At 40.3% G+C, this 18,946-nt stretch overlaps 1 protein-coding gene across 1 annotated transcript; it reads right to left on the bottom strand.

Annotated features, from left to right (window-relative positions):
- Positions 1 to 857: 857 nt before the first annotated feature.
- Positions 858 to 17,293, bottom strand: LNP1 (leukemia NUP98 fusion partner 1; the record flags this gene model as incomplete). The annotated part of the gene is made up of 3 exons (XM_082840447.1): positions 17,123 to 17,293; positions 5,273 to 5,503; positions 858 to 1,007 (listed from the first exon to the last, which is right to left on the bottom strand). The coding sequence occupies exons 1-3, from the start codon at positions 17,276 to 17,278 to the stop codon at positions 858 to 860; spliced, it is 537 nt and encodes a 178-aa protein (XP_082696573.1). The 5' UTR covers positions 17,279 to 17,293.
- Positions 17,294 to 18,946: the final 1,653 nt, after the last annotated feature.

The following is an 18,946-nucleotide window of genomic DNA, read 5'->3' as shown; positions in this document are numbered from 1 at the left end:
CGTTGGACACCTGAAACTAATATAATGTTACATGTCACTTATACCTCAATAAAAAATAAATAGTCTCATAAAGTTAAAACCCAGAGCATAAAGCTGATCTCGGAGATTCAGTCTCCACCCACGTCATCAAAATTGTAACCCACTCCCAAGTCCTGCTTTTCTCATTCACATCTGCCTGTTCACAAGCAAATCACACACCTACTAAGTCAGGACCCACTGCAAAAGGGAAATGAAGGTCCTGCCTCAAGTTAGGAACATGAGTCAGCATGAACTGGGCTCTGGCCCTAACTCTGCCACCTCCCCAGTGAGTGACTGAACTTTCCTAAACTCCAGTTTCCTCAGCCAGCAAGTGAAAAGAAGACTGGGTCCCACCTCAGAGTGGTGAGGACTATTAGGTAATGCATTCAAACTCTCAGCACAGTACTTGGCACCTTAATTACCAGCTCTCATTAAATGATGGCCTTTAGACATACTTATATAATTACTTCTAATAAGGAAGTAAGCATCGAGTCACACCAATGACTTTTATTTAAGATTATTTGCCAGGGTGATGTGGAAGAAGGGTTGGTGAAGATGTGTGGGTGGCTCTTTAAATATCTCTCTTCACATTTTCAATAATTACTTTATGCTATTAAAATACCTTTTATCCTTTTTATTCCCATAAAAGGGCAACAGAGCAGATCACACTCTGAAAAGCAGCTGGAGTATGATGCAAGCTGTCTTGGGGAGCAGCTGAATCAACCACCCACTTGAGTCACTCAGCATCTGCAGACTCTACAGCTACCACTCCTGGGCCTGGTGAATTGGGGCTCAGAAAAACACAGCAGCATCAGTAGTCACGGTGTGGAAACAAAGTACTATTTGGGCCCCTTTTCAGACAGGGCGGGCAGGTAAGCTTCTCCATACTCTTCCTTCCCAGAGCTCCTTCTTTCCTCCACTTTCTTGCAAGACCTCATTTCCAGTGCCCAGTATTCTCTCTCATTTCTCTCCTTTCTGCTCTCAGGTCCCTGAAAAAGAAGGGTCAGAAAAGGGTAGATATGCCAACAGCTGACAACATTCCACATTTTTCCTAATTATCAGAAATGAAGAAAACCCTAATCATTTAGCAGACTTTCACATCTTAGTTTCTAGTAATAAATTAGCATAACCCTAAGGGTGTTGCTAAAGGTTTAGTCATAAAATAAAGGAATAGGTGGCCTTGGGCATTAACAGGTGGTCTATGGAGGAAACTCAACCTGCACACTACTCTGCCTCTAATGTACAGAGGGATGTGATTCCATGGCACAGTAAAATTAATATCCTTCTGGTGCTTTTTGAAAAGGAATGTGGCAAGGGAATCATACACGGAATGATTCTAACCTCCTTATGTTCACTCCCTTAAATTACAGGGCTTCCCTGGTGGCGCAGTGGTTGAGAGTCCGCCGGCCGATGCCGGGGACACGGGTTCGTGCCCCGATCCGCGAAGATCCCACATGCTGCGAAGCGGCTGGGCCCGTGAGCCATGGCCGCTGAGCCTGCGTGTCCGGAGCCTGTGCTCCACAACAGGAGAGGCTACAACAGTGAGAGGCCCGCGTACCCCCCACACACACACAAAAATTACATTAATAGTAGGGTTTGCACTAAGTTTTCAGGTGAGGACCGGGTAAAGAACAAAGTATCAAGGAATGACATTCAACCACAAAACATTCCCCAACAAGTTGCCCAGGGGTCTACATTCAATGACTGAATGAACACACACTGTTGTTCTAAGATGGGGAGATTCGGCACTAACTAGAGAGACCCTACTTCCTAGATTCTATACGTAGGCAGAGGGAGACAATCAATCAATAAGCCTAAAAGGAAATAAGAAAATAAAAGGTAATGATAAGCGCAATGATAACTATAAATAGGGTGATATGATAAGGAACTGGGATGGGGGGTGCTTCTTTGGTTTCCACGGTGAAAGTGACTTTCAAAGGAATTACTAACAAAAGAATGGTGTTGATAAATGTGGTGGTATCTATTTTTACACTTCAAGATCATTACTCCTCCCCTTCTCCATTCCAGTGGACTGGAAACACTGGAGAACCCCTGAGTGCCTATGAGGTGAACATATGCAGTGGTGAGTAACAGTCAGATGGGCAAGGTCATGACTCGGCCCTGCAGGGTGAGTTATGGGGATGTCTGGTTACTGTGGTGGTGTTAGCTACTGTACATTGTTAACTTGTTTTCATACCTAGATTATTTCATTTCTATCTATAATGGTCCATTAGTCAAAATCAGAAAGTAAAACAAATGATGAAGCTGAGATGCAAGTTAAAAGGAGCTTAAAAATTGTACTAGCTCTGTAAATATGCCTCCAGATTATTTTTATTAGCTCCATTGCTTGTATTAAATCCATCAGTCTGATCATAATTCATATTTAGCAGCCATGAATGTCTCTAATCCTTATAAAAACAGTATAAAAAAGAAAATATAGTGATGATTATTTGCAATTTGGCTTTTCCCTTATTGAGAATCAAGACTATCCAAAAATTGCTCATAAATAATGACCTGAAATATTTTTTCTTATCTCATCACTTAGAAACAAAAATGTGAAAAATTATCAAAATAAGCCAGTTGAGTTTTTCAATATAAAAATGAAAAAATTTAATGTTGTTTGTCATGAGCAGGTCACAAAAGCAGTTTCTGGCTCTTCTTGATGCTAAAGGATGTAAAATCTAAATCTATGTATTAGTATACATTTGGCCCCCAAATAAAAGGCAATATAGGGCTTCCCTGGTGGTGCAGTGGTTGAGAGTCCACCTGCCGATGCAGGGGACACGGGTTCGTGCCCCGGTCCGGGAAGATCCCACATGCCGCGGAGCAGCTGGGCTCGTGAGCCATGGCCGCTGGGCCTGCGCGTCCGGAGCCTGTGCTCCGCAACGGGAGTAGCCACAACAGTGAGAGGCCCGCGTACCGCAAGAAACAAAAAAACAAACAAACAAAACAAAACAAAGGCAATATATATTATTTTTTAAATTGCTGAAAAATCACACTTTTTAATATAGTTAGCTTTAGAAAAGTGTATCAATTATTAAATAGAAAAGTTTTAAAGTATGCAATGTTCCAAATTTTTTATTTTGCCTTAAGATAAACTTTATAATATACTCTTTAAAGACTGATATAAAATAAATACTGAATTTTAAATTATTTATCACGTATATTTATCATATAATATGAAAATTTTTTAAATGATTTTGTAAATTCTTAGCAGGTTTCTAGCTATTATACAGTTGTCCCTTGGTATCCACAAAGGTATTGGTTCCAGGACCGCCCACAGGTACCAAAATCCATGGATGCTCAAGTTCATGGGTACAGAACCCAAAGACAAAAAAGGCCGACTGTACATAACTATGAAAAGAGTTCTTGAGTCAGAAAAGTTGAAAATGCTGCCTTGGTTATCTTGGTACTCAAAAGGAAGAACTTGAGAAATGAATGAAACAAACATTTTATATTTTAAGGATAATGTAATGAACATCTCTTTAAATAAAAACTGATTTCACATTTACACCCTTATGTAAATATGTGATATGAATGTTTTTCTGAAGCCATCAGAATCAACAAAGAATTGTTCAGATTAAAATTTTTTTCAGAATATATTTATACCCTCCCTTGTTTCAGAAAGAATTTAAAGCAAGTCAGTCCCCTAATTAATATAATTAATGATTTCAACACGTAGTTTTGAAACAGGAATTTTTTCACGCCTGTTTTATTCCTGCCAAAAGTTCATAATGTGAATCTAATCGTGAAGAAATATCAGATGAACTCAAACTGAGCTTCATTCTAAAAAATAACTGACCTGTACTCTTCAGATGCCAGTCCCATGAAAAAGACCGAGGCATTGTTCCAGAAATAAGATACCTTAAAGGGACATGAAAATCGGTTGCATTGCATGATCTGGAATCTCGTTTTAAAAAATATTATTGGAACAACTGACAAAATATGAATAAGGTCAATAGATTAGATATAAAAGTTTTGTATTGGTGTTAATTTCCTGAGTTTAATTATTGTACTGTATTATGTCCTTGTGCCCTTGTTTGGGGATGGGAAGGAGAGAGCGGGTATAGGAAAATGTGATAATATATTCACGTTTAGAGGAAATCTAGATGAAGGGTGTAGTTTTGTACTATTCTTGCAACCTTGCTCTAAGTCTGAAACCATATCTTAAAAAAACAGTATAAAGAAAAGACAAAACAGAAACTTAATAAGGTTTAGATAGAGTAAGTGACAGCTGTTCACTACGCCTCCTTCCTTATTCCTCTTATGATCCAGTAGAGAGAGCAGCTTACTGAAGGGGAATCGTAGATACACAAGGTCACTGGGACAAAAGTGAGGTGCCGCCTGTGAGGCAAAGATGCACAGTGACAATCCCAACAGCCATCACTGCTAGGCAGAAAGCACCACACTCAGGTGGACAATGAGGTAGCAAGCACCTGAGTGCCTTCCCCTGGCCATTCACAGAGCATAGCTCAAGACCCAGGTGGCAATACACCTAGGTTTACTTATTTGCTCTGCCTACTACATGGCAGAAACATATCATTATTCTTGTTTTGCAAAATAAAACCAAAACAAAAGACCCACCAAAAAAAAAAGTATTTTGCTCAAGGCCACTCAGTGAGCACGTTGCAGAGTTGAAAAACTACCCCCCAATTAATTGGTCTCTAGTTTATTACTTTATGTATCAAGTTTGGCATCATCAGTGGTGTTTCAATTCTTTCCCCCATTTCCTGCCTTTGTCTCCCTTGGGCTTCAATTAGACTCTGACTAGGCCACTGTGAATGCCTGGATTGCTCCTCTATTCCTGGATACTCACACCATAGTGTCCAGAGAGTTCCTTCTGTGTGCTTTTTAAAAGTACAGGGGAACACAACACCATCACAAACTATTTCCTACCAGATTAAATATGAGAGAACAAGAGCAGTAGGGGCAGTTTTTTCTTCTTCAGATAGTAGAAGGAGAACGAATCACAATTATTTATAATAAGGGTGATGAAAACAGAGGACCTTGGTAACAAAAACATTCCACATGTGCTCCTTTAGGAATTCTTCCTACACCACATGTCTTCAATAATAATAATTTTAAAATTTTATGTACACCTGGGCTATCTAAAACTGAGTGCCATTTTTCAAAGATCACAACACCAACCTGTAAATGAAGAAGTTAGATTTGTTCTCCTCAAACTAGGGGAGGATGAATCCTTTGGGTTTCCTTTTCTAAAATGGTTTAAACATTCAATAACTCTGTTACGTACCGAAGAGACAGAGCGTTTGGTTCTAAAGCAGAGTTGCTGTTCAAAGGACTCTGAAAATGCCTGAATTTTGGAATGGGGTCTTCTTTTTGATTCCAGGGGCTTCTTGAATGACCCATCCTCTGAGTATTTTCTGTAATCCCGCACGTGAGTATGGCATTGAAATCCCTGGTCCTCATAAGAATGACTTCTAGGATGGCTGTCAGACGACATCATGCTGGGAAGCACAGGAAACTGGGAATACAGAATTTAAAATTTTACAATATAAAGAGACTGCACAATATTAGCACAGAGACAGAATGTCCATAAATTACTAACCAAACAAATCTCATGTTGGACTGAAATTTTATCTTCTTGATCAGTAGGAGCTTTCTCCTACAATGAGGCAGTGGGGTCAGTTGGTCAAAACAGTAAGTAGAACATCCCAAGATAAGCTATGTTGCTCCTCTATCATTAGGGTGGTATAATAAAGTGTTCCAGCCTTAAATTGATATGTAAAAATAAATTTCAAAATGATCAAAATAAATTTTTAATGAAGCCATAAACATTTAAGAAATAATACAAAGGCAAATATCTGTGTGCTTTCTGTATGGAGAAGGAATTTCTAAGCAAAAGAGCAATGGAAGAAGTCATAAGGAAAAAAATTAATTTAACTATATAAAAATAAAGCTAATGTGCATAAAAACAACATATAATACGGTAGACGAAAAAACTTTAAAAATATTTGCTGCATGTTTAATAAATATTCTGAAAATAAGGGTATTTCACATAATACACACAAACATAGAGGTCATGTACTACAATGACATCAGTGTTAAAATCACAATTGGAAAATGATGAAAAAAAGATAGTTCAGATAAACCAAACTTCTGGAAAGAATTGTGACACTTGCTCTGTTAATTTCTCTTACTCCCCAACCCACTCCACTCCAGCTTTTTCACTCACACTTTTTCTTTTTTGTTTGTTTTTGTTTTTTAAAAGGTATATTTAGTTCCTGTGCAAACTTTGCTGTAGCAGAGAATGCTGCAATGATATACATTTTGGATGTGTATGAATGTATCTGTAAAAGTGAAACAGGTAGGTTAATAAAGAATAAGTGCATTTTAAATTGTGATATGTATTGTCAAATTATTCTCCAAAGAGGTGATACAAATTAATATTCCAAACCATGAGTGTGCCTGTCTCCCCAAACTGCCAACAAATAGGAAGAGTGAGATAGTATTATTGTTTTAATATGTATTTTTCGTATAATGAATGATGCTGTATAAACTTCATATGATAAAAATTGATGGAGACTTTAGGATTTCTTGGCATCTCATGTGTTACAGAGGATTAGACCCATTTCAAAGCGTGTGGGCAAAGGGGCCCACACTCTGGGATACAAGACACCTAGGTTTGGAGTTTGAGATGAGGTCCCGTTGGTGGAGCACCTACTATGTGCAGACACACTTGCCCCTCACAACAAGCAGAAACTTGCTTTTCCACAGTGCTATTATTTATCTGAGAAAAGCTGATTAAATGGCTTTTCTAAAGCTACATGGCTGATAAAGGGAAGAGCTAGGATTGCAATCCAAGTCAGTTGTAACCACACTCTGTGCTCTTTCTGCATGCTGGCATTACTAACTGCTAACTTGGAGCAACAAGGCCAGCAGATCTGAAATCAGAAAACCCAGGTATGTCAATCTGCTACTCACTAGCTGTGTGACCTTGGGTAAATGATAACCTCTTTAGGGGCGGGGGAGGTCCTCAGGTTTCTCAAAGAATTTGTCAAAAAGCTGGAATTGTTACCTTCAAGTCCTTCCAGGCCTCACTCTGTAGTACCTTGTAATATGGCAAAAAATTAGCAGTTCCCTTCTGTATTGAGGTGCTCCTATGTTGGGTGCATATATATGTATAATTGTTATATCTTCTTCTTGGATTGATCCCTTGATCATTATGTAGTGTCCTTCCTTGTCTCTTGTAACATTCTTTATTTTAAAGTCTATTTTATCTGATATGAGTACTGCTACTCCAGCTTTCTTTTGATTTCCATTTGCATGGAATATCTTTTTTCATCCCCTCACTTTCCGTCTGTATGTGTCCCTAGGTCTGAAGTGGGTCTCTTGTAGACAGCATATAGATGGGTCTTGTTTTTGTATCCATTCAGCAAGCCTGTGTCTTTTGGTTGGAGCATTTAATCCATTCATGTTTAAGGTAATTATCGATATGTATGTTCCTATGACCGTTTTCTTAATTGTTATGGGTTTGTTTTTGTAGGTCCTTTTCTTCTTTTGTGTTTCCCCCTTAGAGAAGTTCCTTTAGCATTTGTTGTAGAGCTGGTTTGGTGGTGCTGAATTCTCTTAGCTTTTGCTTGTCTGTAAAGCTTATGATTTCTCCATCAAATCTGAATGAGATCCTTGCCAGGTAGAGTAATCTTGGTTGTAAGTTCTTCCCTTTCATCACTTTAAGTATATTTGATTACTATGTGTCTCGCCATGTTTCTCCTTGGGTTTATCCTGTATGGGACTCTCTGTGCTTCCTGGACTTGGGTGGCTATTTCCTTTCCCATGTTTGGGAAGTTTTTGACTATAATCTCTTCAAATATTTTCTCAGGTCCTTTCTCTCTCTCTCTTCTCCTCTGGGCCCCTTATAATGCAAATGTTGTTGTGTTTAATGTTGCCCCAGAGGTCTCTTAGGCTGTCTTCATTTCTTTTCATTCTTTTGTCTTTATTCTGTTCCACAGCAGTGAATTCCACCTTTCTGTCTTCCAGGTCACTTATCCGTTCTTCTGCCTCAGTTATTCTATTATTGATTCCTTCTAGTGTAGTTTTCATTTCAGTTATTGTATTGTTCATTTCTGTTCGTTTGTTCTTTAATTCTTCTAGGTCTTTGTTAAACATTTCTTGCATCTTCTCAATCTTTGCCTCCATTCTTTTTCCGAGGTCCTGGATCATCTTCGCTATCATTATTCTGAATTCTTTTTCTGGAAGGTTGCCTATCTCCACTTCATTTAGTTGTTTTTCTGGGGTTTTATCTTGTTCCTTCATCTGGTACATAGCCCTCTGACTTTTCATCTTGTCTATCTTTCTGTGAATGTGGCTTTTGTTCCACAGGCTGCAGGATTGTAGTTCTTCTTGCTTCTGCTGTCTGCCCTCTGGTGGATGAGGCTATCTCACACTTTTTCATCTAACACTAATGTTAGTCAGGATATTGGTCTCCATGTTGCCAAATTCTGGGCACTTAATGGTCTTTAGTCACTCCATAGCATTCAACCCAGTTGCCTACTGAACCCTTCTGGAAACAGTCTTTCCCTTGCCTTCTACCACTGCACCCTCTTGGTTTCCCTTTGATCTTTCTGCCACTGTGTTTTAGACATTTTTGCTCACTTCTCCCTTCTAACTACTCATAACTGTTGGCGTCCCCCGACACTCTAAACTAGTCCTCCTTCCCTTCCTTTGCTTTCTTACTTTACATTGTCTCCCTCAATGTCTCACCCCCAGGCTTCAATTTCCATCTATAACCGAGTTTCTGATTTATTTGTTAGCCCAGACCTCTCTTCTGAGCTTCTGCCCACTCAACTTCTCCTCTTGGTATCCCACAGGCACCCCACCTGACTTGTCCAAATTTGAACTCATCATCTCTCCTTCCCAAGCCTGCTTCTCAAGTGTCCCAAAACTCAGAAACCGGCACCATCATTTGCCCGGTTACTCAGACTAGTAATTCAGAAGCCCCCTCCACAGCCAATTGCCAAGTCAGCAGATTCCACCTCTTAAATGTCTCTCAAAACCATCTACTTTTTTCCAGCACCACTGTTACTACCCTAATCCAAGTCATCATTACCTTTCACCCAGATTCCAGCAGCAGCCTCGTAGTAGTCGATATCCTGCATTCATCCTTACTCATTTTATTTCACTTTTCCCACAGCAGCCAGCATAGTTAAAACAACGTCAGACTCATACCTGATCACATTTCATTTTACACCTCATCTTGCACCACCCTCACCTCTTCAGTGACATAGCCTCACTGGTCTTCTGTCAGTTCCTCCAGCTCACCTGCTCCTGCCCAGCACAGGCACTTTTACAAGTGGTCCTCTCTGGCTGTGACCCCACACACAACCCCATCGCTTCACCTCATAGCTGGCTAATCACCCTTCAGTCACCATGGAAACTGCATTTCCTCAGAAAGTCTTTCCTACCACCCCAATTGATTCAGGCCCCTGAACCACCATTAGACACTCTCCTGAGATCTCACACTTCTTTATGACACTTATCATAGCTGTCATCAATAATTTGGTTAATTTTGTTACACATCTCTCTTCTCCATTAGACTGTATGCTCCTTCATGTCAGGGGCTACATTTCATTCTCTGCTAGAATCTCAGTATGCAGCACTTTGCCTTCTTCATAGCATGAGTTCATTAAATATATATTGAATGAATAAATGTATAAAGAATGAAAGAAAAAGAAATACCAAACATAAAAATTGTTTATGCTTATTAATAGTCAAAAATTATGTTAAATTATATCACATACAATTTTGCCTTCCAGGTTAACAAAAAAAAATTTTTTAATAATACTAACACTAGTAAGAGTGCTGGGGGATAGGCACTGTCATTCCTTGCTGGTAGGACTATAAATGGATACAGCTTTCCTAGAAAGCCGTTGGCAGTATGAGTGAGTCAAAAGGCTTAAAATAATTTCCCTCCTTGGGTCCATACATTGCACGTTATTATGGGCTGAATTGTGTCGTACCTCCCCCCCACTCCCGCCCCGCCAAATTCACATGTTGAAGCCCTACGTGAGTAGCTCAGAATATGACAGTATTTGGGATAGGGTCTTTAAAGATTAAGTTAAAATGAGGCCATTAGGGTGGCCCTAATCCAATCTGACTAATGTTCTTACATTAGTAAGGAAATTAGAGACATAGGGATATACTCACGCAGAGGAAAGACCATGTGAGGACACAGCGAGAAGGTGCCATCTACCAATACAAGCCAAGGGGAGAGGCCTCAGAAGAAACCAAACCTGCTGACACCTTGATCTTGGACTTACAGCCTCCAGAGCTATGAGGAAATAAATGGCTGTTTAAGCTACCCAGCCTGTGGTATTTTGTTACGACAGCCTGAGCAAACTAATACACATATATAGAAACTTACTCTCAAACAATAATCAGAAATATGGTTAAAGATTTATAAAGTTGGATCTTCCCTGGTGGTGCAGTGGTTAAGAATATGCCTGCCAATGCAGGGGACACAGGTTTGAGCCTTGGTCCGGGAGGATTCCCACATGACGCAGAGCAACTAAGTCCGTGCACCACAACTACTGAGGCTGTGCTCTAGAGCCCGCATGCCACAACTACTGAAGCCCGCGCGCCTAGAGCCCGTGCTCCGCAACAAGAGAAGCCACCGCAATGAGAAGCCTGCACACCGCAACAGAGTAGCGCCCGCTCGCTGCAACTAGAGAAAGCCTGTGCACAGCAACGAAGACCCAATGCAGCCAAAAATAAATTAATTAAATAAAATAAATTTTTAAAAAAAGATCTGTAAAGTTGCTAAGATACATGAGGTAAGTCTGTATAAATTAGTCCATTTACTGCAGGTCAGACGTGGTACTTGGTGCTATGGATAAATTGGGGGGCAAAACAGAGTGGCCCCCTCTTAGAACTTATGTCTGCAATGGAGATAAATAAATGGGGCATATGCCTGCATCCTTGGCCAAATGCTATTAAGGGAATGTTCAAGGTGCAATAGCAGGGTATAGCAGAGTAAAACCACATATATCTGGGTGGGTGTTGAGGTGACTGGGAGGATGAGGGGAGACTTCTGTGAAGGTGTGACAAGCTACAATCTGAAGGATGAGCAGGGTTAATTAGGAAACAGAGAACACTTGTCCACCTGAGGATGAGACCATACGTGCAGAAGCCCTGCCACAGAAGGAGCTTGCCGGCATAGAAGGAAGAGAACTCTGGTAGGGCCAGGGAGTGCCTGAGAGGAGGGGGGAGGGCTGGGATGGGTAAGCTGTGGGGACATCATGAGATGGGCAATTTTAGAACATACCCAACTGTGATCAAAGCCTTTGTCTGCAATCTCGGGTTGTTTTCTTCCTACTCCTTTTTAGTATTTTTCATGTCTTCTACAGTGATCATGTATTATATGATCAGGAAAAATACAATACTTAAAATTTGAGACTGGGACACAGAAGGACAAATATTACATAAGGTATCTGAAATGGTCGAGCTGATAGAAGCAAGAATAGAATGGTGGCTGCCAAGGGCTGGGAGGAGAGGGATATGGGGAGTTGCTAATCAATGGGTATAAAATTTCAGTTATGCAAAATAAGTTCTAGAGATCTGCTGCACAACATTGTGCCTAAAGATGACAATATTGCCTTGTACACTTAGAGATCTGCCAAAGACAGTGGAGCTCATGTTGCATATTCTCACCACACTAAGATTTTAAAAATAAAACTTAAAAATGTGAGACTGGGAGTGAAATGCAGATGTTTGTACAAATGTCCTCTTCCATTGAGAGACCTGAAAAAAAATGCAAGAGTTTCCATCACAATATAAATAAACAATATCTCCTTATAGCAGATGAAATTTCCAGTTAGTCTCCTTTGGTGCGGGACCTTGTGAGAAACAAGCTTAAAAGAGTTCTCTAATTGGTTACAGGGAGAAAGCTACCACTTTTAAAAATGTTTACTTACTAAGTAAGCTCTACTTTTGGAATTTTATATGCCCTTCTAATGTAAGTTCCCTCACAAAGACTTGAATCAACGCCCTAAATAGCTGACTTTTTCAAGGTCTGGACTTGTCACCTCCATGGTCATGGACCAACCTTACGGATCTATCTCCCATGCCGTGAAGCAGGCTCTAGAACGTGGAATGGGATCCCCACGCTCCGAGCTCGACGCCTGGACTCCCCAGCTCCCAGGCTACAAAGCCTGCAGCAGGCATGGATTTTCTGAGCAATAACCACCCAGTGCCCTGACTCTCACTAGAAAACAGTCCTCTGAAAAACAATGCTGTTTCCTACTTTGGTCCCAGAAAAACATTTCTGTCAAAAAATAAATCCTATGCACTCTCTAACCCCAAGCCATAGGTCCTCACTTAAAAAAAAAAAAAAAAAGTTATGTAACATCTTCACTTCAAGAACTTAACTACTTGATGTTTTTTATTCTGGGTTTAATTGCAATCACCCTTCAATTGTACCCCTCCTGCCCTCTGAGTAAATGAAAGCATCTGAGCCACCCATCAACAGCAAGATGAGAAACAAGAGGGAGAAAGATCCAGGTGTTGAGACAGTAAGACCCATGTTGAATCTTAGTGCACCGTGTGTGTCAGGGACTCTGGGGACCATGCCCTTATATCTAACCTCAGAACAAATCCTACAAGGGAGTTATTCTTCCCCTTTTACAGATGAAGAAAATGAATCTTAGTTTGGCTAAGTGACTTGCCTATGACATGTGACTAGTGACTTTACAGGAGAGGTAAAGTGCCATGCCTAAGCGTAAGACATCTCTTCCTTGGCTGAATAATCCCAAACTTCTGTCTTCAACAGCAGCAACAACTTCATTCTATTTCTATGTGAAGCTTCCTGTAAACGTGACTTTTAATAATGTACCAGTTGTAACAGAATTCGATTACGAAAGTAATAATAATTTGTAGGTTTTAGGAATTAGTCTAAAAGAATTTTATGTGAGGAATATTTTATAATGTAGACTAATTGCCTATCAACAGAGCCAAGAGGGTTATAGTCAACTAGCTATATATGGCAACAGCATCAGGAAAAAAAAAAGATTCAAGTGTTCAACTGGTAAAACGGTAGGTCAAGGCTTCCCTGGTGGCGCAGTGGTTGAGAGTCCGCCTGCCGAAGCAGCGGACACGGGTTCGTGCCCCGGTCCGGGAAGATCCCACATGCCACGGAGCGGCTGGGCCCGTGAGCCATGGTCGCTGAGCCTGCGCGTCCGGAGCCTGTGCTGCGCAGCGGGAGAGGCCACAACAGTGAGAGGCCCACGTACCGCAAAAAAACCAGAAAAACAAAAAACAAACAACATGGTAGGTCAGTTACCATCCACTGGGCATCCTTTAGGGAAACTAAAAGACATTTTAAACTCTGACACATAAGAAGGAGGAGGAGGATGGAGAGGGGAAGGTGCAGGGTAGGAGAGGAGGAGAAGAAGTACTTATTAGGTATCAGGCACTGTCCTAAGCACGCTGTATACATTACTCACTGGATCTTAACAACACCCATATTACATATGTACTATTATCATCAATTCCATTTACATAGAGGGAATCTCAGACAGAGAGAGGTTAGGTAATGCTCAGAGTAATGCTGCCAGAGCCCTCACTCTTACCCACTCCACTCTGCTGCCTTCCCAGCAACTCCTCTATCTCAGCATCTGGTAGAAGAAACAAGTCCATGGAACATTATGATAAAAGCTCCTCTGTAGAAACATCCCTGATGCCTGAAATTCTATTCGTAGTTTCATTTCTTTGGATTAAGGCATTGTCTCCTCTTAAAATTAAATACAAATTTAATCTGAAAAACAAGGAACCACTGTTTGTCATGAAACTTTAGGGCATCCCCTCTCTCTTCGGGTTTGAGAAATCCTCTAAGGGGGCCATGCTCCACCCCATCCCTGTAGTGAGCTACTACAGGAGAACCACCGCTGCAGTGAGATACTACAAGGACGAGAGTGTGTAGCCACCCCTGGGTCAATCAGGGATAAAAATTAAAATTAGATATATCTTCTACAGCTTTAAATTGAGAATATGACGACAGAATATAAAATTGGTTAAAGGTGATTATTTTTTTAACATCTTTATTGGAATATAATTGCTTTACAGTGTTGTGTTAGTTTCTACTCTATAACAAAATGAATCAGCTATATGCATACATATATCCCCATATCCCCTCCCTCTTGCATCTCTTTTATATTTTCAAAAAGAAAAAAAAATCCCTTGTGTGCAGGTAGGTAGAGGTTTATTTTGTACCCTTCAAATGATATGATGTAGACCAGCACATGTGCTTATGTGAGCATCAAAGAAGCACTGAAAAAGTCCATGTTGAGTTAGCAAAGCCCCAGGTCAGGGAACTCAGTTCCTCCTTGAAGAGGTCTTTCATTCAGCATAATCCTCCCTTCCACCAGGCCCTAACTGTATAGAACAGTGTTAAGAAAACCATGTTAAGCTGAAGGAGAAGATGACTAAAAAGTCAAATAGACTATTTAAAATTCACTTTCAATGAGTAGAATAAATAAGGGATATGGAGATTGTTCTACTTCAAGTTTGTATTCCTGTGACGATGGAGGGAGAGGGTAGATTAGTTCTACCTTCATGTGAGAGAGTAATAAGAGAGACTTCATATTACTTACCTTATTTTTTTTTCACCAAGCACCTCAGGAGAGTAAAGTTAGATTTTTTAATTTGCTTTAAATCAGCAGTTGCAGATTATAATGAGTCTTGTCAAAAAGTAGTGTTCTCTGAGAAGGACCAAGTTTTACCCCTTGTCTACCTCATTCTTCCTGCCAAATTTGTGTCTTGCGCCAGATTAGAAGTGCCACAAGAACAAACACCATATGTCTTCTTTTTCCCTGTAAGCCTATTGTGCCTTGCACAATGCCTGGCACACAGTAGGTGTTCTATAAATATGTTTAATGATTTAATGCTCCATCGCTATGGTTTTGCAAGAATCATGAGGCCGAAGAGCCATATTAGAAACCACATTCGAATAGGAAAGAAGGGGAAAATTCTTCTCTTCCTTTGCATGCAATACTGATGGATGTAGGTTACTAATAGGTTGCAAGAGGGAAGAGCCTTAGAGTGGAGCAGTGGGGAGAGAAGGAAAAAGATAAGGCTAAGAGTAAGCTTTTTTTTTTTTTTTTTTTTTTTTTTTTTTGCGGTACGCGGGCCTCTCACCGCTGCGGTCTCTCCCGTTGCGGAGCGCAGGCTCAGTGACCATGGCTCACGGGCCCAGCTGCTTCGCGGCATGCGGGATCCTCCCGGATCGGGGCATGAACCTGCGTCCCCTGCATCGGCAGGCGGACTCCCAACCACTGTGCCACCAGGGAAGCCCAGCTTTTTTTTTTTTTTTTTAAGGTCTTTTATTGAGCTCAAAGCAAAACACAGAACTTCAAAACCTAATTTTTCTCATATCTCTAAAGTACGAAAAATTTGAGCACATCTTAGAGTTAGGAAAACTTAAGTATCCAACTACAGATTCACTTCACAAATACATGGCATTGTGTGAATAGAGATGAAGAATCAGACCCCCCATTTTCTAGGACTCTGCCCACATCACCCAAGGTCCCCTGATCTGTGTTTTCTCAACTCAGTCAGGTTGTCATGTTTATCCCATGCTCTGTCTCTTTAGATAAACACATGCTTTCTGCATGTTAGTCTGATAATTATGGAATTCATTGTCAACTCAGAGAATCTAAACAGGTTAATTCAGGCAAATGTCCAAAGCCAGTACGAGCAGGAAAAGATATATGGACCCCATTTAGAAATGTTATACAAAATAAATTTTGCTATTCCCCAAGAGCTTAAGGCAAACAATATTGTAACCTATAAGTGGATTCTTGAAATAGGGTAGATTATCCCAGTTTTTAAAGTCTAACAGATATTAAAATTTATTCAAGAAACTATATTTTATAAGTCATGTTTCTTTCTTTGATTTCATAGTTTCTGTGGCTCCAAAGGGCTGTTGTGATAAATAGCGAATCTCATTTTTTCTCTTTGTTTCTTCCTGGTTCTCACTGTCTGGCTGAACACTAGTCTTACTCCTGGTTCACACATTATGTATACCTCACTCAATGTGGGCATAAGAGATTGAAATGAGAGTGTGATAAGCAGGTGTTTATTTTATAACAGAATCATGGAAAGCGAGAGCTAGAAGGATTCTTGGAGATCAACCAGTGCAACCTCTCTCCTTTTTTACTTAAAGAACCTGAAGTTCAATGAGGTGTTGAAATGCGCCCTTTGTCCCTGATTACGCGTTTGGTAAGAGATCTATTTTCAAATACTTGTGTCTCAGAGAGGTCTTATTCCTCAAACTTGATGATCATTGGGCGTAAAAGATTGCCTTACAAGTTTTAATATACTTCACATGCATTATGCTTCTGGGAACTCTGGAGCTAAAAATAAAATAACATTACCCCAAAACTTATTTGGTTCTGGAGTTAGCAGTAGCAGGGGGTTGGAGAAATATTCTCTGGTAGCTGGAATTCTAAGTGACATGTATACCCACTGCTGAGTCCACACCTCGTCAGGCCCACCCGCTCCCCTCTTGGGAGCTTTCCTGCTCCCCTGACACCGGGTGCTCTGCCTAGCCATGGAAAAATAGTGCTGAGGGTGGTAGAATGTTGGCTTTGTCTCCCATCAGGAAACCAAATGAGCACCAGCAGAAAGAGTGTATCAAATTTATCAGAGGTAGTGATTTATTATGTGGAATCCCCAATTCCTTAGATGTCACCAAATAGTGGAGCTATTTTCAGTATTTTAAAAAGACTGCTGGAAATCAAACAGTGATCCACAACAATGCTACACAGACTATAACATCAGGTTTCTTTCCTTTGGCTTGAATTATATTACCACCCAATAGGATTATGCCAGGCTTATCAGGAGCTCTGAATAGCGGTTAAATATATCTTAGGTTGCTAAAAATGAAGGAATCATTACTTAATAGATGAAAATCAGGTCCCTTGGAGGACAAGACAAAATGATAAAAGGGATTTTTGTGAGTATAAAAAAAGGTTTGGAAGTACTCACTTTCAACCAAAGAAAACTTTATACCAAAGGACTCTTAAAAAGATCTAAGAGAAATCCCCTTCCCCTAGTCTAGCTCTCCCCCGGTTCCGTCATAATAACTCACTGGGCAGGGCAGGGAGGTTTTCCTGTAACTGGAGTTCTGTGATCCATGGCGGTCCCGGAGTCCTCTCTCATCCTCCTCTATCCAGCTGTGACCCCAGAAGCTGCTCATCCATTTGGCAAAAGACACATCATCATCGTCATCATCTTTGTGCTCCATGTAAAGGTGATTCAAAATATCGAAGGCCTGTTCCTAAATCTGGCAGAGAGAAATATTACCCAACAGGGCTGACTTGATGAAACCCAGGATCTCCCTCAAAAGACAAAACGAAACTGATGTTTTCAAATGGTCTCTGATAATGGAATCCTTAAAGGAGAAAGATTTACTAAACAACCACTTCACCATCAGGCAGCCTCTGGTAATGTCTATTTATAAATTGTGCAGCCCACATTCCCCTCCCCTCTCCCTGTCTTCTTAAATTGAGATGCTTTTTAATCCTTCCATTGCTGGGGCTTGTGCCTCGCAGCCTAAGGGTGGGAAGCACAGTCCACTGCCTGGTTTTCCCTGTGTTTTGTTGCTGATGGCATGTGATGGCATCTCCAGCTGTTAATGGTGTTGGAGCATGACCTTCATAATATGCCTGTCACCTCCAGGCCAGCTCTGAAATGGGGCCACTTACAAGGGACAGACTCAGCCTGCAAGATAGCCAGCTATGGTGTGTCATATCTAGAGCCAGATATTCTCCTAATGAATAAATTCGATATTGATATAAAATCTAGCTCCTGGGACAAAAGAAACAGGAGGAATTTTTTGGGGGGTTGATATATTATTTTTATATGTACAAAGGTAAATAATGTACATGTACAATGTACAAATCTTAAGTGTACAGTTTGATGAACTTTTACATACATATACCCTTCTAATGACCACAACTATGCAGGTAAAGACACAGACTCTTTCCAGTACTCCAGTACTGGAAAGAGTACTTTCCAGTACTTTCCAGTACTTTCCAGTACTTTCCAGTACTCCAGTACTCCAGCAGTCTCCTTCTTTCCCCCCTCCAAAAGGCTAAGACTTCTGACCTCTGTCACTGTAGATTAATTTTGCCTGTTTTTGAACTTTCTTTCAATGGAATTATATAGTATGTATTATTTTGTGTCACTTAACATTATGTTAGTGAGATTTATCCATGCTTTTATAGTAACAGTAGTTCCTGCTGTATAGTATTGCATAGTATGATTATCCAACCTTTAAAAATTCAGTCTAATATTGATGGTCATTTTGGGCTATCACTTGGGTTGTTTACAGTTGGGACTATTATAAATAAAGCTTCTATGAGCATTAGAGTCCCTGTCTTTTAGTGTTTTTTTTCCCCCAAGGTAAGGAGAATACTACATTTATTGAGCCCCTTACTTTGCACCAGATATGGAGTCAAGTATTTTACGTACGCTATTTTCATTATTAACAAGCCTGTGTCTGGGATATTTTCGTCATATTTTATTGATGAGGGACTTGAGATTCAAATAGATCATCATTTCCCCAAGGTGAAATTACTACTAAGCTTCACAGCCACATTTGAGCAAGGAGTATAACAAAGTCCGGGTTCTCTCCACCATTCTGCCAGTATTCCAAGAAACTTTTGATAAATCTCGCTTTTTTTTTTGAATGCTTCAAACAAAATGAATTTTATTTATCTTCCATGAAACAATTCAGATATAAACGGCAAGTCCTCAAAAACATCCAGGACCCAGACTCCTTATATCTTTTCATTTGGCATCCCCTGCAGTGTTGTCTGGCTAGATGGTCAAAACTGAGTCACCAGCAATTTAGCGTTCCAGCCAGCAAGAATGGGGAAAGATAGAAAGTAGAGGGCAAGCAACTTCCTTT

The sequence above is a fragment of the Leucopleurus acutus genome (assembly GCF_964270905.1).
Source record: "Leucopleurus acutus genome assembly, chromosome: 5".
In the NCBI taxonomy this organism is placed as follows: Eukaryota; Metazoa; Chordata; class Mammalia; order Artiodactyla; family Delphinidae; genus Leucopleurus; species Leucopleurus acutus.
The sequence above is the reverse complement of the archived record's forward strand: the minus strand, read 5'-3'. Positions and strand labels throughout refer to the sequence as shown.